The sequence below is a fragment of the Eublepharis macularius genome, chromosome 4 (genome assembly GCF_028583425.1).
Source record: "Eublepharis macularius isolate TG4126 chromosome 4, MPM_Emac_v1.0, whole genome shotgun sequence".
In the NCBI taxonomy this organism is placed as follows: Eukaryota; Metazoa; Chordata; class Lepidosauria; order Squamata; family Eublepharidae; genus Eublepharis; species Eublepharis macularius.
Window position 1 is genome coordinate 65643572 of NC_072793.1, and position 24984 is coordinate 65668555.

General features: G+C 42.9%; 1 protein-coding gene across 1 annotated transcript; it reads left to right on the top strand.

Moving 5' to 3' along the window:
• Positions 1 to 1985: 1985 nt before the first annotated feature.
• Positions 1986 to 16233, top strand: PLAC8L1 (PLAC8 like 1). The gene is made up of 4 exons (XM_054978809.1): positions 1986 to 2059; positions 3093 to 3229; positions 8493 to 8629; positions 15969 to 16233. The coding sequence occupies exons 1-4, from the start codon at positions 2049 to 2051 to the stop codon at positions 16158 to 16160; spliced, it is 477 nt and encodes a 158-aa protein (XP_054834784.1). The 5' UTR covers positions 1986 to 2048; the 3' UTR covers positions 16161 to 16233.
• Positions 16234 to 24984: the final 8751 nt, after the last annotated feature.

The following is a 24984-nucleotide window of genomic DNA, read 5'->3' on the forward strand; positions in this document are numbered from 1 at the left end:
CCTAGTCCTTTTGCATTGTTTATTGGAGGTCTTTGATTTTTATATTTTGTAATCATCCTTGAGCCTCAGTGAGAAAGATAGACCATAAATGAATAAGTAAATGTAATTTTAACCTTAAACCCCATCTTGGTTCTATTAACAAAAACCAGGCCTGTCATACTGTAAATAGAATTGGAAAGAAAAAATGACTTATTCTTTAAAAAAAAACTCTCTCTTTTACTTTAAAATGCTAATAACTGTGCAGGGAGTTCAGTTTGAATTAGCAAAACATAGTAATTAGTAAATCGCTTTTCGCCTCTTGTGAGGCACCATTCCAAACTGAGGTTGCACACATGTACAAATACCCTTTTTACAGCTGAACAAAGATCTGTATAATATTTCATTATATCTGTTCATGGCTGGAGATGCACTATAACACTGTGAGGCCCTTATGAATGGAGACTAGCAGTGCAGTCTACAACCTTCTAAGCCCAATGGGCTCAGAATGGAGTAACTCTGTTTAGGATTGCACTGTTAGACATCTAGTGTTAGGACTGGGGTAAATTTTGCCCCGTTGCAACTTGGTTCTCAGGTATAGCGCTTTACTTTTCCACAGTAAGAATGAATGACAGACATTTACTTAAAACTGGAGAAAGTAAACAGATATAAAACAGGATGTGCCTGTTTTGTTCCTCTGTTGACAGCAGTGTCTGGGACAGTGGGCAGGTTCTGCTGTTAGGTTGGAACCTATGGCAGAAAGTTCGCAGGCTTAAAACAGAAACACCAGCAGCACTTCCATTTTCTCAAGATTAAGATTCATTTTATTGGCCCACATCACTTCCAAAACTGCCTCCAAATACTGGTTTGGGTTTGTACAACCTCCCTGGAATCAGCTGGAAATAAGGCCAGAGGCTGAGCAGTGGTTCCCCAGCACCGCTTTTTGAAACCTACCCTCCAGGTAGATGTAGAACTACTGCAAAATAGTGCCTCCCAATTCCATCATGGAAAGAAGAATGCCATGTTTGAGGGTATCAACAGCTGCTGACAGGTCCAGGAGAATCAACAGAGAATCAACAGAGTTGCACTGATCATCTCCTGGTCATAGATCCAGAGGAGTTAGCCGTGTTAGTCTGTAGTAGCAAAATCAAAAAGAGTCCAGTAGCACCTTTAATTACATCTCCTGGTGTAATTACATCTCCTGGTGTAATTCACCAGGGCAACCAAAGCTGTTTCAGTCCCATAACCAGGCCTGAAACCAGATTGGAAAAAATGCAAAATGCTGGCCAAAATGGTCACAGTGAGCCCCCAAGCAGTGTACTTCCTCCTGCAGGCCAGGTCCCACCCAGATCAACTCTGCCGGCCTACACTGTGCAGATGTCATAGTGGTGGAAAAGTGCCATCATTGCCACAAAGTACACTTTAAAATGAGCTTTCACTTTTGTCTTACTGAATTTGTTCTGAGTTTTCTTCCATTGTCACTCTAGCTGTCTCCTTTGTCTTTTTATTGCAAGCTATCTTATAATAAACCACGTTATTCATATGACTTTGCAAAGGCATATAGGGCCAAAGGGAGTGAAAGAGTTTTCTTCCTGCCTCAGCCACACATCCTTCCCCAATAGCAATTGCTCAATGGTTCTGACTTGTGTATAATAAATACAAACAAGGATAAAACGAAAACCAAAATATGATCAGAAGCTATCATTAGGTATGTGCAGTTAATGAATGTCTAAATCAATTATTTCTTATTAGCCTACTGCTCTGAATGGATCTTTTGAAAATTTCCCCTAAGATTTTCTAAGATGACTTTATCATTTTATCAAAAAACCCAACACAGTAACAAAAAGGAAAATAAAATAAAATACCGTCATAGAAAACAGCAATGATAAAAATAATGCTAGTCATCCTTAAAATTCACAAGTAAGCACCCCTCACTGTTTTAATTAACCCACTGGTTAAAAGGCAGTAAAGTTTCTGAAGAGTGTGTTTTATCTATTGGGCAGTGCCAGAAAGAAGATCATGTCCCCACAACTACTCTTCTTACTTCCAAAGGCATATCCAATTGTCTAGTGATGTGTTGTGTGTAAGTATTAATTCATACAGAACTCCCTACCATTGGGTTATGCTTCCTCATAGTTCTTAACCATACCAACCTTTGTCAATAGGCTGTGATCCAAAGAGTTACTGTAGGTTGCCTTTGGGGTTTTTCAGATGTGCCCAAAGACTTATATACCCATAGAATTTTTGATTTTAACAGCTGGTCTCCACAACACATTAAATGTTAACTTTTTGATGTCTTGCTGGGTTTCAGGACAGGTTGTGAAGCATGAGATCTCAAGGGGGGCCTTCTCAGCTTCAAAGTTTTATTGAGTATATAAGTGAGTGATGGGGTTGTCTGGATCCTAGCTAGAATCTCACATCACCTCTGTGATACACTGGGGCAATACTGAATATCACAATAAAGCATTGGCACATGTAAATGTACACACACAGAGAGACACACATACACACACATGTACATCCTCTAGACTGAAAATATAAGCCATCAAAATCCTAGTTAATATGTATTTCTTGAAAGAGAAAAAAGAAAATGATATTTAGCTAGGAAGAGTAAAATGCTTCTCTGAAAGAAAATCAATACGAACACTTCAGAATCTTCTTTTAAAATTATGAATGATTCAGAGCATTCATTGTGACAGTCGAAGATCTGTATGCTGAACAGATGTCTGGCTTTTACTATGGAAGAGGAAAATTACAGCAGTGCAGGTGGATGGAGAAATCTGTACCAATTTTGTGTATTACAATATACAAAGCACTCCAAGTGCTCTGATTGTTGTTCATGCCTTTCTTCATGAGAAACTAAAGGGCACTAACAATCAGGCTTCCCCCCACTGTTGTACAAGTGGAAGACTAGGGAACAGCAATACAAGCAAGAAGAAATGAATCTGAAAAAGGGGATGATTGCTATAAAACAAAGCAAATAGGTGGCATTAAAAACATGAATATATTCTTTCATGCCTCTTTGAGATCAGGGATTGCTTGTTTTGTGAGCTAACTTGCTGCCAACCCCCAGATTCCCTCTTATTTTAGTGTTTGTGTATTTTTTTTAAATTCAGGAGCAGAAACTCAGTGGAACCTGTGATGACTCAACCAACTCCTGGCAGTGCTGCTTTGTCCAGCGTATCGGCTGTGGTGCATACTGGAGGCCACTGGTCCACTGGCTTATTCGACGTCTGCAGTGATAAAAGAATTTGTAAGCATTGCAATGGTTCCTTTAAAATCTTCTTCCAAAGCTGTATTCTCAGGTATGCATGGGAGAAGTCAGGTTTTTATAGACAGTACATGATTGAAGAGGAATTCCATGCCACAAAGGTTGTAGATGGGATAATGAAGCTGAGATGCTGCCGGATGAGAGAGGGTACAGGGCCAGCCTTGAGTCCTTCACCCAGGCCCATCTGTGCCATCCTCTCCTCCATTTAACCTTCAGGACGCAGACGGCTTGCTTTCTTATCAAGAGACCATTTTGTTGAACCTAATTCAACTTACTAAGATGAATCATAAGCACTGATCTCCTGCTCTCCCTAGACAAAGACACTTAACATCTGCTTGTGTGTTTAGATTTTATATTTTCTTTTAAAATAGGTCTTGAAACAAAGGTAAAAGTATTCTGCTGTGCAGATTCATTTCTACTCTTGCCTTTAGAGCCATGGATTGGATCCTATAGCTGTATGAACAAAAGTTAATGCAACAGGAACTTCTCTGTCTCGCTCTTTCCCAGAAGTCCCTCAGACCTCCCCAAATATCTGAGGGTTGGGGGACTCTCATAGAAAAAGTACCATGTAGTACTAGGGGCTGCAGTAAGAGAGAAGGATCAGGAAAAATACCTCCCCCCCCCACACACTTTCTTTTGCATGGGCACGAAAAGCTTTGAGCAAAGTGTGCTGTGTTTACATCAGAATGAAGGAGGATGATTTTGCTTGATTCCTCTTTTTCACTGCAACCCGAAAGCTACATGTCACTTTGTTTACAAAGGTACTCCAGCCCTCAACTGAGAGTTTAATGGGAATGATGGTGAAGGAGAAAATGGGAAAGAACCTTTTGCAATGCATAAACACATGAAGCAGACTTACCTTGAGTCACACCCTTGGCCCATCTACGTCAGTATTGGCTATTCAGACTAGCAGCGGCTCTCCAGGGTCTTAGGTGGGTTGGATCATATGACCCCTTTTTGCCAAACTCAGTCTATGGCTGATTCCGCACACGTTGGATAATGCACTTTCAATGCACTTTAGCAATAATTTGGAAATGGATTTTTTGTTTCACGCAAAAAATTCAGTTCCAAATGATCTCTAAAGAGGATTGGAAGTGTGCGGAATCAGCCTATGACTCTTCTGCTAAGTTTTCCTTTAAGGAAGAAAAATTTCTTCCAACAGAGAACGATTTTTTTCTGATGGAGAAAGGCTTCCCCTGATGGAGAATTTTGTTGTTGTTGTTGAAGGGAAGTCTTTCTTTGTAGAAAGAAGAATTGGTAGAAGGGAATAATAGGATCTAATTTAGTGGAAAGGAGTTGTAAGATCCTAAAGTGCAGAAGTCACTACTGGCTTTAATCTAGCTCTACTTGCATAAACAGTACACCAACATTTATCTGGTTGCATAAGAATATGAATGGGGATATGCTTTCAAAGCAATCTAGCACATATAACCCATATCCTTACTTGGATGCATATCTGAATTATGATTACAGCATCCAAACCAGCATTCATATGTATGCCTGTTTATGTGTGCAGATCTCCTTCAATGGACCAGAACAAGATGTTCTGACCTTTTCGTGTTCTTTGTATTCCATATCTACTTCTCAGTCACTTTTTATGCTTTCTTACTTACATCTGCTTTATAAATGATGTTTGCAATTGGTTACCAAAACTCAAGTACAAAAATGTATGCACACTCAATTTGGTAGAAAAAGTTTACACATGAAAAAGGTCACTTTTCCTTTTCAAAATCTATTTTCCAATTGCTTTCTGTATGTATTTTGAAAGGGAGAACAGTAATGTATATCATGCATGTTTCTTTATTGTGTTATGCGCATTTTGTACTTGGGTATTGACAACCAAGTGCAAATCATTACCTTTATCCTTAGGATATCATTAATTTAGTTTTCCCTATTTCCCTGGAAAATACTAGGTAAACTTTATTTTAAAAACTTTTAATTACTAGCACCCCTTTTAAAAACTAGTTTTTCTTGGGAAAAATCACATTCTGATATCTGAAGAAAGGCACTTTCTCTCTCAAAATGTTATACTCTGAAAATCTTGTTAGTCTCTAAGGTACCAGTAAACGTAGATTCTGATATTAAATGAGTCTAAGTATGCATAAGAAGTGCTTTGCAGGATCAGTCCAAGGTCCACTGGATCCAGCATTCTTTGCAAAAATACAAGTAACCTCCAGAAACTAAATGTTCCACTTGAAATTAGCCAGTTTTCTACCGGGAAAGCACCAGCTTCCTTCTGCCTCCCCTTAAATTAAATCTCAGGTCTTATGCAGTCAAGGAGCATGTAAATAAATCATGTCTTCCACTCAGAAATAATTTTATAGTGGCTTCACTCAGTGGCAAAATGAATGTGAGAATACAGCCAGAATCAAGCCTGAGGAACTAAGGGAACTTCTAGGGAGTGTCCTCTGAATTATTTTCTCTTTCCTAATTGAATGGGCACAGGAGGCCTTCAAAGTGGTCTACATTATTGTACCATCATGAATCAGATAAGGTCTGGGATATCCACTTGGATTCCAAGAGTTTTCATGTGCTTGTCTGTGACATTCTGAAGATTCTTCAGAGTGTTTTTACATTACTCCCTGTCACTACTCCAAGTGGTCATTGGTTTTATTAATTAGGTGGAAGGTCTAGTTACTATAAAGTTACCAAAAGATCTAGCTTAATCCCAGTGTTAAGTATGTAGGATGATCCTGTCAGGTACTTTGGTTAGTGGTTACGAGTGGTAGGACTCTAATCTGGAGAGCTGGGTTTGATTCTCCACTCCTCCATTTGAAACCAGCTTGGTGACTCTCAGAGCTCTCTCAGCCCCACCCACCTCACAGGGTGATCGTTCTGAGGATTATAATAACACACTTTGTAAACCAGTCTGTGGCCATTAAGTTGTCCCGAAGGGCGGTACATAAATCGAATGTTGTTGTTATAGTTCAGCGATTACTAGCTGAAATATGGACTATTTCCCCCAAATAAGATCGTGACCACTTCCTATATAAAACATAAGACAAAAGGCCCAAGTTTGTCCCAGTAGAAAGAGACATTTGATTTGAACTGAAGTACCTGGGAATGCTGGGAAACAGAGCAAACAGTAGTTTCCTGAAACTTGACCTCATAGTAACTGGGGCAATTTGGCCAATGCATAAAGCTTATGTTTAACTCGGCTATTTTAAAACAAGATGAGCTGAGCTTACATGGTCAGCAGAATCACTTGGTAGAGCTCTCGCTAAATTGAGCCACTTCATACAGAAAGTGAGGTTCATATACATAATTTCATATTATATAGTGTATCCTTCACAGAAAAATTAGCATAACAGGAAGAGTGGTAACATTTCACTTATGATTACATTCACAGCAATCATATGGTACATAATGTTATGATTAGATGAGTGTTTAGTGTGCTTCTCTCAGATTAATATGAGGGTTGGGAAATGTTAAATTATTAATATTCAGGAAGAGTACATGTCTACAGCCTCAGTTTCACTCCAATAAAGATCAGTGATGCTGCTAAGTTTTGAAAATAATGCCTCCTCCTCCCCAAAGAATGAATCCCTCTCAGTTGGATATGGCAAGATTTTTCTGATCTGGGCCAGCATCCTCTGAGAGTCTCTCTCTACATGACACATCTTAAACGGGGATACTCAAGTGTAGGGAGATGCAGTGTTAGCCGGGAAGCATAGTTTAAAGGGGAGGTGAAACTGACAGAACCTTCTGGGAGGCCAAGAGGAAATTAAACAAACCCTTTGAGGAGAGATCTCTGCTGGTTCTAGAGAGCTGAAACTGACGAAGCCTTCCGATCTGTCTTTTAAAACTCGGCTTCCTGGCTAACATTGTGTCTCCCTTCACTTGAGTGCCCTTGCGTAAGAGGTCTTGTGTAGAGAGACTCTCAGATGTCTCATGTAGAAAGACTCTGAATTTTAGCCCAGCTTGTAGATAACTTTTGTACCAAATTTATCTTCCAGCTACAATGTATGGGGAGGGGGGAGGTGTTCCTTTGGCCTTCATTAAGGCCCCAAACTTTACTCATATGAAGGTCGCAAATAGCAAATATAGGATAAACTATAATTCCCAGAAATATTTGCACAGGGAGCTTCCTTTCGGCAAGGCTTTAGAGCTTGCTGAAGGCTTGCATTCAGCTCTTCCCTTCGAGCCCCCACTGCTGGGGCTGAAATATGATATTGGGGGTGCCTCACAGGGAGTTTAGAGGTAGGGAGGCTTCACTTAAACCTCCAGTCTGGGAAATTCCTGGCTATTTGATGGGAGTGCATGGGGGGGGGGGGCAGAGATTGGGGAGTGGAAAGATGTGATTAGGGCTGCCAGGCCTCCTGCTATGGTCTTCCACCGGCAGCCCTAGTTGCCTGACACCACTCCAAGCAGTGCTGGGAGGGAGGAAAAAAGCAGATGATGTTGAGGAGGTGTTTCAGGTGAGGTGTTTCAGGTGAGGTGTTTCTGGGGAGGTGTTTCAGATGATTTCTAGAGCTACCCTATGTCACTTCAGGGTTTTTCTGGAAATAATATTGCAGCATAGCAGATGTCATGCCCTCTCATGTCCCTGCCCTCAGTCCTCCTGTGGGTTAACAGGCACAACCTGGCAATCCTAGATGTGTTCCTGTACTGCCCTCTCTCTGAAGATGCTGTCTTGGCAGACTTTTTGTTATATCTGGAGATTAGTTGTAATGTCAAAAGAATTTTTGGCCTCACTTTGAGGTTGGTAACCCTAACTTTAACAAAGAAAAGGAAGGTTGTTCAGTGTTTTCCTTCTATTAATTCTTAACATCCTATTCTTAAGGGTTTGCATATCTTTAGAGCTTTCAGAGAACTCCCTGCAACACTGAGAATTCTTTTAAAAACTCAGAAAGAATGAACCGGCTTCTAATTGAATGGGTTTGTCTCTCTCAATACAATATTCTGTGGAGTCCAAGCTCTAACTAAGTGTGATTGCAATTAACGGTGTTAGTTTGTTTCCATTCTGTCAGACATAGAGGAATTCAGTGAAAAGTGACACAGATCTGTTTATATAGGAAGTATCCTGTTCAAACCTTTGGTCTACTTCTGGTATAATTTGGACCACGTTGGTTATGTAAAGAAGTAGAAGACTGGCCTGTGGAGGATTCTGTCAGGGTGAGAAGCTAAATGGGCTGACCTGTGCAGCTCTCTCCAAGTTTTATGGCTGTGTGAATGTATGTGGTAAATACAGTGTTGTCTGGCAGTCTTCTGGTCATAGTCTCCCTCTCGTTGTGCTTCATGACAGGTGTGTGTGGTTTGCTGTGCAGCCTGTGCCTGGAATGTAGCATTGCAAGTCGCTACGGCGAGTGCTTTTGCTTTCCGCTCCTGTTGGGATCCACCTTAGCGTTAAGAGTTGGTACAAGAGAAAGATACAAAATACATGTAAGTTGGTGTACATTTTCTATCCAGTTCTCATAAAGCAACAGGCCACAGGCATCAGATTTTATCCTTCTTCCCCTGCTTCGCACCTGATAGACACCATTGCTGTAGCTTAAAATCTGTCACAGCAGGTTGCTCTTTAGTATAGTAATGCATGTTAATGACTAGTAAGGACCTAAAATCTTTGCAGAGGTGAAAAGTTCACTTTGAGCACAGCATAAAACCTCAGTTGTTCACCTGCCTGCCACACTCCTGAGCCTTCTACAGATCTGACATCTGTGCTCTAGTTGGGGCCAAATGCTTCTTTTTTTCTGTTAGGCTTAGTACCTTCTCAAAGCTAGTACTTTTTTGTAAAAAACAAAACAAAACACAAGTACCAGTACTCAAATCTCTCTCTCTCTCTCTCTCTCTCTCTCTCTCTCTCTCTCTCTCTCTCTCACACACACACACACACACACACACACACACACACGCACGCACACACACACACACACACACACACACACAGAGCCTGGTTTAAAGAAAAGCAAATGCATTAAACCTTTGAAATGGCCTCTTTTTAGGTATAGATGAGAAGAAGGCAGCATTTATTGCACAATGGCATGCCAGCACCAAGCCAACACCTATGTTTTTAAAGTAATGGATAAGAGCATTTCGCTGTTGTGGCAAAATAACATTGCACGGAAGTTCATACTGAGGAAAAAGGATTACATTTGCCATGCAGTCAGGAAGATGGAGAACAAAAGCCCACTGTAATTACAGAATCTGTGTTGAAATGTACTGTAAAGTCCTGGCCTTGTGACCTGTTGCAGAGACCTCTTGAGGTTTCAGCAGAAATCAAGGAAACTACCAATGCAATCCTATACAAAATTACTCCAGACTAAGCCTGTTGATTTCAATGGATTTAGACTGGAGTAACTCTGCATAGCATTGCACTGTACAGGTGTTTTCTCTATATACTTCTATGGAAAGTGACAACATGAAAAATGTTTCTATCATAGCAATCCCACATTCTGTATGCTGGAAAAGATAGTGGGCCTGTTCGGGAGCTAGGGTTGTCAACCTTCAGGTGAGGCCTGGCGCTCTCCAAGAATTAAACTCGATCTCCAGAGGAAGAGATCAGTTCCCCTGAAGAAAATGGCAGCTTTGGAGGGTGGACTCTTTGGAATCACACCCCTGCTGAGCTCCCTTCCCTCCCCAAACTCTGCCTCCAACCCAGAGCTGGCAACGCTATCAGGAGTTGATGCCCAAAACTGGTGCTTACTGAGGCATATCTGAACATGAATCTCTCTGAGCCCATTAGGAGTTTACGGCCAAACTAGACGTGGCACAGAAATCCATTATAAGCACTTTTTAAAAGGCTAAAAGTAGCATCTCTGAGTGAGTATATAAAAGAAATAGAGACAGATAGAGAGAGAAGGAGAAGGAAGTTTAACCCTTCTTCTTGTACTATTTTCCTACCCTGTTTCCTTCTCCCCAAGCTGCCATTTGCTTTCCTGCAGGAAACATATAATAATCTATTTTCTCTCCAGAGCAAATATGATTTGATTTGCATTGGGAAAATGGCGGTGATGCAGAAAGTTTTAAGCCTTTTTTTCCCGAGTCCTGATCCAAATCTAAGCTGCCACAGCAGCGTTTAGCTTTTTAAAAATTCCACGAGGGAGCCTCAAGACAGATCTGCTGCTGTAAGGGCTGGCCTTTCCACTAGGCAGACCTGGGTGATTGCTCATGGTGTCAGATTTTAAGAGGCACCAAAAAGGCAAATGGGGCCTCCTCTAGTGGCTTGAAGTGAAGCCGGGCATTAACTGACTCCCCATAGGATCGCCATATCTGCTGACTGTAGTTTTCTATAACTGCCATGATAGAACATGGAAGGCTTTTGAAGAGCTTTTTTTCTTTTTACATTGAATGCCCAGTAAGTAAAATGTTCATTCCATTTTCTCTCTATTGAATAGGGGAGTCCTAGTTTGCCTAGGACACCAAAAAACTTTGGGTTGGCCTTGCTTGCTGGAGGTCTTTAAGCAAAGGTGGGACAGCCATCTGTTAGGGACGCTCTCGCTTTGGATTTCCACCACTGAACAGGTGGTTGAATTAGATAGTCTATAAGACCTTTCTAGCTCTGTTACTTTACCTTCTGGGCCATCTCTCATTTGGCTGTTTGTGGAGAAAACTGGAATTTCAAAGGAATTTCTCCTCTCACCTAAGTATGACGTAGCCCAGGAACATTTCACTGGCCCATACGCTGGGCAGGGCAAAGGGTGGGGAACCAGTGCTAGCTCAGGTGAAGGTGCTTATGGAATACATATATGATATATGCTGTATGGAGGACATCTAATCTTCATGCTCCTTAGTTGTAAGCAGTAAGGACCAATTTAAATAGGATGCGGGGGAGGCAAAAATGAACCTGTTGCATTTTGCTCTTGCACAGGATCTCATTTAAATTAATGCTGCTGCCCTTGCAGTGCAGCTACGTGTGCTGAGTGAGCACTCCAGAGACTGGTAGGACCGGCAAGTGTTGCGTTGGTGTACTAAATAAACCTGTGTTTCTGACTCTGCCCAAGTTGCAGCCCAGTTTAAACAAAAAGATGTTAGACTGTGAAGTCTCACAGGTCTGTTTAGATCGACCCCAAGTCTGTGGCAACTGGCATGTTGCCACTTTTATATGCACAGAATGGGGAATGAAATACATATCAACACCCACAGCAGTGTATCCTGTTGCCACAGAAGCCAGACAGAGTAAGAGAGAGAGAGGCCGTAGGTTTCCTCCTGGGGCAGCAGGTAGATCTGTGCTTCTTCATTTCCTTCCACATATTCCATTTGACCCCCTGGACAGCCCGTGTATGATAAGCACTGCTTCCCCTGTTTTATGGGAAAGTGCCTTTGAAGTGCCTCCCTTATCATGGGGAGACCACTGCTGGGATAAGAATGTGGGTCTGAGATGTAAAAACACTCTGTTAGAGTTTTAAAAGCAGTTATTAAAATATTTCATTAAAACATAAATATATTATTTGTTTTGTATTGGTTTTTAACGGATGCAATTGTCTATGACATGAACTGCTTCAAGCTCTTAATTGAAAAGAAGTGGTATAAAAATAAAACAAACAAATAAATAAATACAAGCACAAAAAGCATAATAGATGCTATTGACTTGGCATAAAAGAAAAGCAGTACAAAATCACAGGAAAGCTTGCCTACAAATTCAAGGCAAAAGTGATCAGAGACCTAAAGAGTATGACGTAGGCTGCTCCATGGAGAAGCAAAGAGGTGAGCAGCAGCTTGGCATGCGCTGGGAGGGCTGAGGCGCTGCTGGGCTGGAATCGAAATCTCATGTGCGTTTAGCCAAATAAAAGCAATGGGGATGGCTGAGTCAAGTCAGGGAAAATGCTGGCAAGGTGAAATAAACAGACGTCTCTCAAGCAGTTGGCTAAACTTATTTCCCTGCTTCTTTGCTCCTTGGCTCTTCTATGAATCCGGCTGGCATGGCTCTTCTTGCATGAGGAGGGCACATATTCCATCAGCAGCAGCTGTGACTGCTGAACGACTCCTGGAGAAGCGTACCTGAGCTCTTTGGGAGATTTTGCCCTGGGCCCCTCTTTTTGGCAGTTACTGGGTTTCTCCCTTCCCACCAAAGTTGACTGGGAGCCAATCCTGACATGGAGAATTGATCTGGGATGGAAAAAAGGGAAGGGAAAAGTCTTCTCAAAAGAGAGAAAGATTCTCCACATGGTTACCTGGCTGCCAAAAAGGATGCTCTAAATGTTTGGTGAGTTTGCTCACCGAATGGAAAGGCTGAAGAAGTGAGGAAACTCAGCAGCAAGTGGCAAAATCATAATGAATCCATGGGATCCCCAAGAGCATGAAATTCATTACACATGTACTGGAAAATATAGCTGTAAACATTTTCAAGGGGACACTATCACAAAAAGTGGGAAAGAAGACCCTTAGTCCCCTTTCCCAATATACACCTTCCCACGTCTCTGCCCAACGTCTCTGTTCAAACATGGAGAGTCAGATTGTTCCCATATCCCCGATGGATCTACTTGCCAATGTAATAAATGGGAATCAAGGCAAACATGCACACACAAAACAAAACACCCCCCACCAACAAAACAAAAAACCCTACAAAACACACAATCCTTTCTCCTTGTTTCTCAGGGAATAGAGAAATTTGGCCTATGCACCGCCTTTTATATTTGCAGAGCACTATGGTCAGGGCTTTTTTTCAGCAGGAAGGCAGTGGAACAGAGTTCCGGCACCTCTTGAAAATGATCACATGGCCGGTGGCCCCACCCCCTGATCTCCAGACAGAGGGCAGTTTAGATTGCCCTCCGTGCTGCTGCGTGGAGGGCGATCTAAATTCCCCTCTGTCTGGAGATCAGGGGGCGGGGCCACCGACCATGTGACCATTTTAGCCAAGGGTGATTTAAACTTTAAAAAACTCCCCCCTTGTTCCAGCTGACCCAAAGTGATGTCATTGTGTGGTCCTGGGAACATGTGCGCACTTTGCGCGCATGCATTTGGTACCAGGGGCACCACCTCCCGCCAGGAGTTGCCCCTTGTGCTGGCAACCCACTGAGTTCCACCACCTCTTTTCCCAGAAAAAAAGCCCTGACTATGGTAATATGCATTTACAACATACCAGCATCAGAGCAGGTGTAAATGAGGCACTCTCCCATTCCTTGCCCTCCTCTGACTTGTCAAGAATCAAACTGACCTGGGCTGAGGTAGAGGGGAGGAGTCTATAACCTGTTGCTGAGAAACAGGCAATATTGTTGCTAGGTTATGACCTCTGCCATGACTATGAGACTCAGGGATTTTACAGATGCCCAATACCTACTTGCAGGGGTAGTATTACTGTAATAGGTATGTTGTGCTGGTGGATAGGAGGAGGAGGTCACAGTATGTTTCACTACATTTTTAAAAGAAAAGGATGATATTCACACTGGTGGTTAGAGAGCATAATCACAAACTAAAAATAATTGAAAATGTTCATGAAAAAGCAAGGCATTGCTGTGGTGGAGGGGAGTCGTCTTATTTGTGTTTACCAAGTTTTTTCTATTAAAAATATTAATTCTGTCATGGTAGAAGTGCTCAGATGGCCTTTTAAAAATTCACAAAATCACGTGGGCATGGTGTTTTGCGACATCAACAGTGACATTGAAATAACTAATAAGTGCCACTGATGCTCAAAACATTCTAAATAAACAAATGACCCTGTATTTGAACTTGGAAATGTGTGAAGACCATAGCAAAACTAGTTTTGGATAAACTGATGCAAAACATAACAAAACATCACAGTCAGTTCTGAAATAGTAAAAATAGTCATGTGTTCCTCCCCCTCCAGTTTTACTCTCTCTCTCTCTCTCACTTTCTAGCATTGTTGTTGAATTCTATAATAACAACAGCAGTGTGCTTATATATCACTCTTCTAGACACATTATTGCCCACTCAGAGAGACTAACAAAGTCAATGTTATTATTATCCCCATAATGTATCTGGGGAGCTGGGGCTGAGAGGATTGGTTTACCAAAGGCCACCTGCTCATGGATTTGAACCAGCAGAGTGCTGATTTACAGCCCAGCCACTTAACCACTATCCTACAGCAGCTCATGCCTGTAAAAATATATGCTGTTTGAAAATATACCAGTATTATCAGACCCTTATTATGCTAGATGAGGTTTGAGGTTGAACAGGAGGGCCAGCCCTTCCCCACCCCAAACAAAACATAATTCTCAACAAAGAAAACTTTCTTGTACTTTCCTCAAAACTTTTCCCATCCGTTTTCCATGTATACCATGTATTCCATGCTTCCCTTCCATTAGTTTCTAGTCCCCTGATTGTAAAAGCCAATCTCCATACAAATATTTAATGTTTGTTGTTCTAACACATTATCCTTAATCTCTGGCATGGTGCTAATTCCATAACCCATCAAACCACCTCTCTCTCTATGCTCCACCGTGGCAGAGTCTCTCATCTGAACAGAGCTTCCAGCAGTTACCGCCCTGCAAATGGGCAAAATCAACATCTGCTTGTACACACACATTCTCTGTTGCAACCCTCACCTTGTGGAATGGCCTGGCTGATAAGGTCAGGAAAGTGCCTACTTGGCTTTCTGCAAACTATGCAAAACTGAATTGTTCAGAAGGGCCTTTTTACACAGCTAATAGGGCTGTGCTGTAGGGAAATGGCCCAGAGGGATACACTGTGTAAAGTGACAGGTACTGTAGACTGTACTACTGTACTGACTTACACTGTGTAATCCCCCTTGGGTGTTGGTGAGAAAAGAGGACTATAAATAACATAAATAAAAATAAAAATAAAATCCACCAATCATAAGCAGTATCAGTAACTTCCATAATGCCCACTGTTAGTAGCTACAGATAGTGCTGTGCATGACTGATGTAGAATTGAGGGGAGGGAGGTTGTGTCAACACAAGTCTAGAGGAATAATTCACCTAAGCAGCTTCCTGTAGAAGGCTGTTTTGATCACTTTGGAGCCAGCTACAAGGACACATTCTGGTTGTCTAGTATTCTGGCTACATTCCTTGCCTCACCTGAACTGTCACAGGGATCTTTATGGGACCTTTTATAAGCAACTGTATTTGCAGAGGCTTAAGTGGACACATTACACATCCAGGCAATAGTTGTCCCCAAACAACATCAATCCAGCATGCTAGTATTGTAAAAGCTTTCTGACCACAAGAAACCTCTTAGCAACTTTCCTCAGTTTCAACAGCTTTTCTCTTTTGCCTCCATTTAGACTTCAAAAGCTGTTTCTTCAGCCCCACCCTAGACAGGTGGAACACTGACCCTTCTTCCAGGTTCCTAGAGCACCATCACCAGGGGAGACTTCAAAAAACCCAAACAACACTATAGCAAGGAAACATTTTGTGTAATCAAGGGGTACAGCAGTAAAATGACTACCAACCAGCAGCAAACACGCAACAGCTGTATTGGTGAGCAAGCCAGTTTGTGCTTCACATCCTCGATGCATATCCATAAAATTGGGTCAAAATCTTTCCTGTTTAAAAATGTAGCCAAGTAATGGTTTTGATATATAAGCTAGTACTTATGGAGTGTTTGAGGTCCTGCATCATAATAGAATGTGGGAGACCCATGTCTGAATCCCCACTCTGCCATGGAAATGTACTGGGTGACTGTGAGTCAGTTACTCTCCTTCAGCCTACCTACTTCACAGAGTTGTTGTGAGGGTAAAATAGAAGAGGGCTGTTGTAAGATGCTTCAGAACTCCACTGGGGAGAAAAGCAGGATAGACATATCTAAATAAATAAATTCATTCTAATGTGATGCTTTCCTGTTTCTCTCTCCCCACACCCTGCAGGGAACCATATGTGAAGATTGGATGGCAATTCATTGCTGCTGGCCTTTTGCAGTCTGTCAAGTGGCCCGAGAAATGAGGAGGAGACCTGTATTCCAGGTCTATGAAATAAACACGTCATCTCCTCCTCCTTCCAGGTCTATGAAAATAAACACATCATCTCCTCCTCCTTCAGTCAAAGATGCTCTAGTTTAAAAACTTTCAGATGTGAAACTTTGTGGGTCATGGTTCTTTTGCCCTTTCCCCTGCAATGGCAAAAATGGTTATTCTTAGAAATAAAAAGGCATTCATGTGTCAGAGCAATTTTTCCTCCTTGTGTTTCTGTCAGAAAGGCATAAGTGTTAAATCCATTGGCAACAGCAGAATTAGCTGAAGAGCCAGATTAAAGCCATGTTAGTATGTGTGTTGAAGTGGTTCACTGACCCTGGGCTTTTATGGATGCCTCTGCATGGATTTACTTGGAATCAGAGTTGTCCTTATTGAGTATCTGAGGTCCTACAAGCCACATGCCAACTTGTGCTGGTCTTCTTCTCTATCTGTTTTTTAGGGAAGGAATAATGGATCAGGGCCACAGAAATTGAGAAATCATTGCAAGGGGAACTTACATGTCAGTTTTTTATTTGGTTTTTTAAGTGCTTCTTTTCTCTTCTGGGAGAAAAAAAACTACAATTATTTCACATAATGATAGAAATGAGTATCACATAGTTGCTACAATGATGAATTTTATACATTATAATTTTATACGTTAAACAATCTCTGTATATCCATCACACATCACCTGCTCTCTCTCTGTCTCTAGTTGTTCTCTTATAAAGTGGCCAAAGCACATTTAGGCTGTCTGAATATTTTAGAAAAATACCAGGTTGGAACCGATCATCTTTCTGCTGGTACAAGAAGGAAGAGTGGGCCATATTGCCCCTCCTCACTGCAGCCCGCTGTTCTACGTGCCTTGGCTTTCACACAGGTCCCCTGATTCCTGGCATAGCCTTTTGGTGAGTCAAGAGGAGTTGCTGGGTGAAGGGGAAAACAAGACAATCTGCTTCTGCCTGCGGAAATCTTGTACGATCCAACCCACCTTTTATTTTCTATGGACCAAACTGGACGGGACAGCATCCTTGTGGCCACCATGAGGAGGCTGCCATAATTTCAAAGCTATTTTAAAATGCTGTGAGGGCCCAATCCTGATTAGGAGCTGCAGCACAGCACTGCCCCCCCATCTTTTCAAGTGCTGAAACAGCTGTGTGTGTGCCTGTGAGGCAATTTTGGCTTTTGATAAGGTGCAGTGGGGGCAAAAGCACCTTAGCCTCCCTCACTGTGGGCCTGATCAGGATCGGACCAGCCCAGCATTTAACAATGACTTTAAAATGGTGGTTTGGCCCTATGTTTGGTCCTACTAAAAGAGATAATGTGTCTGTTCAAGTTTTTAATAAACGGATTCCTGATATTGTATTTATCATATTATTGTGATCCGCTCTGAGCCCGCTTGCGGGGAGAGCAGAATATAAATTTAATTAATTAAATAAATAAAAATAAATTAAATGTTATGACATTGTGAACTGTAATTACACTATTTAGTAACAACAAAAAGTGGTGGTGGGAGAGAGGGGTGCACTTTTGAGTCCCCACTGGTAAGCTGCGTCTTGGAGGGGGGCCACCAGTTTGCATGATGAAGGTGCTTCACAGAGGCATGCAGTTGGTGGTAGAAATGGGGGCAGGCCCAAGGAAGGAGGCCATGTGACTTTAGGCCTAGGGAAGGAGGCCATGTTTCAGTTGGTGGAGACAGATATAGGTAATAAGGGAGAAACATTACTAATTGTGCAAAGCATATGTTTAATTTCTCCAACGGATCGGGAAGTCAGGGAAATGCTCTCCCTCTAAGCCATCACAGAACCCACATATTTGTGCCTGCTTCCCTTTTTGTCAGTCCAGAAATCTGAAAAAGAAGCATTGCTGCTTCTCTTTGTGTTACTTGCACTATTATTATTAGCTAACATACTAATTGGGCCTTATGGAACCATCATGGTTTTGCTACTGCATTTCTGGAGATACAAAGCCTGGGCAAAGAACTGGTTAACGCAGTTTCCTTCATTTATAAAAATCAAGGAGCAATGACAGAGGTTTCAAGCTCAAGGGGTTAATTGCTTCAGGACTTCTGGCTCCTTGAGCAGCTATGCAGGCAATTAGGTCTGACAAACAATCAGATGCAAATTCTCCAGTCAGCTCAAGCATTTCACTAACTCTATGAGTTTAAATTGTGCTCATCATGAACCTGAGCGACTGCCGGTTATCAAGCCATCCTTCCCCGCCCCCCCCCCCCGCCCCCCATGCTACTTTATCCACTGCCACCAGGCTTCTTCAGCTCTGTTTTCAATGAACAAATTAGAACTGCGGAGAATTTCTACACAGAAAGCACTCTGCTTTACAAAGCAGTATGTCAAAACAATATAGCAACTGCACATGTGCATTTTAGTGTTTATGCATGAAGAAGTGACTGGCTGCTGCTTCCTAGCAATACAATGGAAATAACTGAGCAAAAGTATTCACTTTGAATATTAGAAAAGTATCTTGGTCTGTTTTGTTTTCCTAATTTTTGGTTTTGGGTAGAGAGAGTAGTAGAATTGGGGCCTTACTTAACCACTTGTCCAGCCCCAGTGATTAGTGGGTGGCCATTCACCTTATTCCTCTCCAACAAAGGTGTGTGAGAGCTTGTTACCATTCCTTGATCTTCCCTTGCCTCATACCAGATGAAACGGTTATTCAATAGGAAAGTGGGTGTATTTTGTAGCTTTTAGAAAAAGATCCGTCGCTGTAAAACATGTCCACCCCCATGCTAAACTCCTCTCATCCATCTTGCTCTATTTTGGTCTTTCTAAGGAACCTATCACCATGGCATCGAAGCACTGAAGCACCCTGCACAAACATCCTGCTTTATATATCTTCTGCCCTGGCTTAAAATAGTTCAGTGCTGTTCCACGCAAGCACCTGTTTCATCGCCTTTTTCTTCCCCCATCCATGCTGCTCTGAAATTCACGTGATGAGAGGAAACCAAAGCCATCTTTCCCCCTCAGCCTCATTCCACTACTGCTGGCACTGGGGAGTGAGCAGAATCATACGCTGATGCCATGAGGAGAGGCATGCCGGCCTCCTATGGAAGATTTCAGAAAGGGATGGATGTGCTTCCAACGCACATAGCTCTCCGTAACTTCATGCACATGGTTTGTGCCTGAGCATCCATCCCACAGCAGCTACAACTGCAGGATCACCAAAGACTGCCAAGTTAACTGTGGAGGCCTGCAGAAAGGTTACTAGTACTCAGGGCTTTTTTTCAGCTGGAACGCAGTGGAATGGAGTTCCGGAACCTCTTGAAAATGGTCACATGGTTTGTGGCCCCGCCCCCTGATCTCCAGACAGAGGGGAGTTTAGATTGCCCTCCGAGAGCAATCTAAACTTCCCTCTGTCTGGAGATCAGGGGGTGGGGCCACCAACCATGTGACCATTTTCTCCGAGGGCAACCCACTGTGTTCCACCACCTCTTTTCCCAGAAAAAAAGCCCTGCTAGTACTACAATGTGGATGCACTCCTAGGTGGGTGTGACATGAGGCATCCTTGCAATTCTGATACCCCGTTACTTGCATTGTAGAGGAATGTGGTGCCATCACAGTGGCAGCAACAACATTAGCTCAGTCCTTGGCATCGCTATGTTGTTCCAGCCAGGCAAGGAATAATTTAGCAATTGTTTTTAGTGGAAATGCAGCAGGCACTAGAACAGATATGTTCTTTGTATGTTTTTAGCCTTATTTATACACCCCAAATGTTGCTGCAATGAACTTCAACTTAGTTAATTATCCTTAGATGCCTAAACTGAAGTCTGGATTCCTCCTGACCCAAATGGCCAGGGTGGCAGTTATTGATACTGAATAGGCAAAGCAAAGCACATAACATGGAGTGGGTGGGAGTGCTAAAAAATCTTTAAAAGAGGACACTGGCTTGGCTTTTTTCTCTAATGGTTATTTTAAGAGTTCCAGATCCCTTCAGCTCTTATACCTGTCCTTGGAAGCATATGGTTTCAAACAGTTCTGAAAATCAAGTCCTCAGGGGCAGCTGTGAAATTTCTCAGCAAAATGGGTTAAATTGAGGTGAAAGAGAGGCTTGGTATATAGGGCTTAGTATCTTCCCATTCAGCTACCTTTGTTAACTCCTCAGAATTTACATCTTGCTACAGGACTTATTCCTATAATCCTTTTCTGCCTTGTATCCAGAAGGTAGGTATTGTAGCAGTATTTCTCCTACAACTGCAGGTTAACAATTACTATTTTTGGTTGCCCAAGGATACTGGGAACAAGCTTTCAATTGAGTCTCACACAATCTGCAATATGGTGGCTCGAGGACCTTTGACTGCTCTTTTCCCTGTGCCTTTTCTGTATCTTTTCAGTAGTTTTCTATCCCTCTAGGGGCAATAGGAGATTGCTTCTACCATTGCAGAAAATGGTTCTTCACAAGAAGAGATACCTGCCATGGTTGGGATTTGGTGATGACGGTGTACTGCCCACCTCTCTCCTGCTAGATAGAGCTGGGATAGAAATACATGATGTGGACTACAAGGGTGAGGCATACAGTCACAAAGCAAAAACTTTTGCTTGGAAGCTGCCTTTCAAGAGAGTTGGTGTTGCATACAACCCACTCCATGGCGGTCTTATCCTTTATATAAGACCTCACCCTCCTATACTCAACAGTCTGTAGTCCCAGGACCCACCTTGAACTTCTGCAACATGGGAGCCACTTCTCATTACAATTTATATGTACTTACACTAGGTTCTACTCTCATCTTGAACCTCTGTTCCATTCTGCAGCTCGCATAGGCTCTCTCCCCCCCTTTAAAGGATTTATATCCCACCTTTCCTTGTGCCTGATGACAGCTTACAAATAACCCCCTCCCCAAGAGATACCTGCAGGTTATACCGCTAAAAAAGCCCTGGCAAATAACTAGCCGTAGCCTTGTAATGCCTCCTAAAAACTTCTAAAGGTGGTGCCCCAGCTTCTCAGGAAGTCCGTTCCATAAAGGGAGAAGGCACAGACTCTGATTAATGCTAGATGGGCTACTTTAAATGGAGGAATGGCCCCATTTGACTAGGTGACATAGTCAAGTATAGAAGGAGATGGTCCTTTAGATATGTGGGCCCTAGACCATGGAGTGCTTTAAAGGTCCTAGCTAGTACTTTAAATTAGACTTGGAAACCAATTGGCAACCAATGTAGCTGTATTAAGGTGTGTTCGCCTTGGCCCTGACAATAATTGGGCTGACATATTCTGAACCAACTGAAGTTTCCTGGTTGTCTTCAAGGACAATCCAATGAAGAGTGCATTACAATAATCCAATCATGAGGTTACAAAAGCATGAATATGTATGGCCAGATCAGCTGAGTTGAGTTGGTGAACTAGATGCACATGATAGAAGGCACTCTTGGCCATTAAACCAACCTGCTTTCCAAACAGCATGATTGGGTCCATAAGCGCCTGTAAGTTCTTAACCTGTTCTGCAAGGCAAGTGGGAAACATCAGCCTTTCACAAAGGAACCTTTCTTGTTTATTTGTTCACACGAGAGACAATGCAATAGGATTGCCAGTTTTTCAGCCAGCCCTTTTAGCTTTCCTATCAGCAGTGTCTCTATAACAAGCCTTTGTGAAACGGGCAGCGGCGAGCCAAGTTGGTTTATTTTCCCAGTCTGTATGCAGCTCTACTGACCTATCTTATGTCAGATTGTGATGCATTCATGATGACCTACCAATGGAAGGCCAATGCTCTACATTATTTAACCTTGACCAGCTACTTCTCTCTCAAGTTTGAGTTCCATTTTTGCAATTATTAATGCAGATGAGAATCTCTTCTCACTCACAGCTGCGTATAACAATGTGGACATATTCTCTCCTTAGACTATCCTGATGATTGTATGTCGGAATGCTAAAATAAATTATGGGGCATCTAATCCATTTGATATTTCACACTTCCGTGACCCCCCCCCCCCCGGACACTTTAAATTCGTAGGCACCTGAAACCAGATCCTGCATCAGTGCATAATTCATAGAAATCCATAAAAAGCACAGAATGTACTACTGGGGGCAGAGTTCATCTTTCTGAATAATTTTGGCTTTCATTTTTCTAAATACCACATTTCTAGTATTCATGTGCATGAAAGTGTTCATGAAAGTATTAATGAAAGACTGTGGACAATGTCTCCTATGATCTTGAAAGCTAGAGATGTGTAGTGATTTCTAGTTTGTTTGTTTTTTAGTGCCCTGCATTACTTCCTGGCCCTGGAATACTCAGAATATGAAAACTGCAGAACAGATTACTCAGAATGGGAAACTGAGAATTTCCATTACTAATAAACAGAATTCTAGTTTTCTTGGTACATAATGTGGGTTGCTTGTGCGCAAAAGTGCTGTTATTTCCCTTGTATGCACAATCCTGCTTACAATACTCATTGAGCAGAGATCATTTCCAACTGAGCATACACATTCAGCTTTGGGGACAGTGGAAGTATGCAGAAAGATTCTCCAGCACTCTTCATGTGCTGATTGTCCTTGAACATCTGTAAATTTTTATTACTTGCCCCAGGTTGGTTCAACATCCTGATTTTCATGTAAGACAAATCATAACACAATTATTTATGATGGCAAGGATGGCATTTCCTCCTATTACTTGGGTTTTAGCATCATGAGGGTCCACAAACACACCCAGCAGAGTCTAGGAGCTGCTGCTGGACTTGAGTCTGGGAAACCCATCTTCCAGCCACAGCTATATCTCAGCTTCAGTTTTCATCTGTGCCGTAATTAATGCAATGACTTATCTCACTGATTGTGTGGCTGAGCACAATAACAATCCAAAGGGAATGGAAGGTATTCTGTACATGGTAAAAAATAGCAATTTACAGTATAATCCTAATTGTACTAAATGAGGCTTACTCCCAGGAAAGCATTCTTAAGATGGCAGGTCATCCTAGATCTACATGGTACAGCTTTTCCACAGCTGCCACTCCAGATCTGAGGAAAATGCTTGGTTTACAAAGGCAGCCAGCGCTGTCGTCGTATTTGCCACGGCACCCGTGCTGAACAGCTGCTTCTGTTGGACTGGAGAAGCTTTTCTTTGCTTTCAAATAACTCCTCTTGGCGAATAATTGCAGTAGCGTGTAGCAGGTTAAAACCATCCCAGTGCCAAAGCTGCTGCTGCTGCTTAAAGGCAAGCAATCATAAGGTTGTCATGGTTTTGAATCAGGGCTGTCAGCTCTTTGGCCCAGAGGCCCCATCTGATGTGGCTAAACTGCCTCTCTGGCTCGGCGAACCCTGTCATTGGCTCAGCCAGGTTTGGCTTTGGGAACTAGATTGCTAATGCAAAGGGATGGAAGAGGATTTCAAAGGCTCTAAAATGCCAGTCCCACTTTCCATGCTTTCTCGGCTGGCATCCACCCTCCCCAATTTTCAGTCATCTGCATGCTTAATTCTAAAGCCTTGGATATTTTTGGATTTAGTGAGTCTCATGCACATTTATGAGCAACAAACAATAGGCAAGAACCCCCCAAAGGTCTAATTGCTGAAAGCTACTTCAGTTATGGGATTAGATACTTTTGTGGTCACTGACAGAAGCCTGGATTACCCTGATGCAGGAATACTTTTATAATGTTTATTTTAAAAACAGAGCTGAGCTGGATATAGTTATTCCAAATATTTATCGGTCACCAATGACTGCTTCATACATATCAGCTTTCGTAGATGGCTGTATGGAAGACAAGTAAACAGCGGAAGTGACAGGAGTGTCTAAATACATGAACATACATCTTGAAATCATGATGGGCTGCAGCTTTCAAATGCACAGCAAAATAGCCAGTTTGATTAGGACCCCTTTTCTTGCTACAAATGGAGTGTTTAATTGTATCCAAGGGAGCCACAGGCATGAGAAGGCTAAGGAGAATCCAAACTACATGCACTTTTTCTAATACAGTTAAGAAATCCTTGATTAAGAGTCTTTGGGGAGCTCAAAATATGTTGGTTATTTTATAGAAAGAGCCTTTTAAAGAAAATTTTGAAAACTGGTGAGATATAGCTGTTAGGGTTGCCAGCTCCAAGTTGGGAAATTCCTGGAGATCTGGGGGTGAAAACTGGAGAAACATGGAGAAAGTGGGGGTTGGGGAGGAAAAGGACCTTGGCATGGCATAATTCCATAGAGTCCACCCCTGTAATTCCGGGAGATCTCCAGCCACTATCTGGAGGCTGGCAACCCTAGGTGTAGTGGCAGGGCTGGATCTATGGTAGCCAGCGCCCAGGGCAACCAAAGACTGGCTGTGATGTCATCACGCAGGGCAGTGCGTGCCGCCCTGCAGCAAGCCGGCTGTCCCGGCGCGATGCAGAGCTGGCGGTGGCAACAGCGCAAGTGGCTGGGAGGCCGCCCACGCCATTTGCCTGCCGGCTTGCCACGCGCCCCCTGTCCTGCAGAGCAGGTGAATGGTACGGGTGGCCTCCCAGCCACCTGCACTGCCTTTTGCCTGCCCCACAGGACAGGGGGTGCACAGCAAGCTGGCCGTCCCCCATCCTGCGGGGCAGGCAAATGGTGTGGGTGGCCTCCCAGCCACCAGCGCTGCCTTTTGCCTGCCCCGGCAAGCACACCCCGTCCTGCCACCTACGCACTCCCAGGGCTGGCAGCTGCGCCTGGCGCCCCCTCTTTAGCGGCGCTGGGGGCAGACTACCCCCCCCCCCGCTCCCCCATTGATCCAGCCCTGTGTAGTGGATAGAATGGGTCAGGGAGGCCTTGAATCAAATACCCATTTAGCTATGCAAACTCATGGCCTGGCCTTGTCCTAGTTGTTGTCTCTTAGAGCCAAGCTACAAGTGACGCCTGACACAGGTTGGACACTTGTCAGCTTCCCTCAAGTTTTGATGGGAAATGTAGGCATCCTGGCCTTGCAGCTGTAATGGAGAGCCAAGCTGTAAAACCAGGATGCCTACATTTCCCATCAAAACTTGAGGG

Bases quoted from the DNA above. Each gene is read 5' to 3' on its own strand.
- PLAC8L1 (XM_054978809.1), top strand. The intron at 3,230-8,492 runs GTAAGCATTGCA...GCTTCATGACAG, and splicing joins CTGCAGTGATAAAAGAATTT to GTGTGTGTGGTTTGCTGTGC. The intron at 8,630-15,968 runs GTAAGTTGGTGT...CACACCCTGCAG, and splicing joins GAGAAAGATACAAAATACAT to GGAACCATATGTGAAGATTG.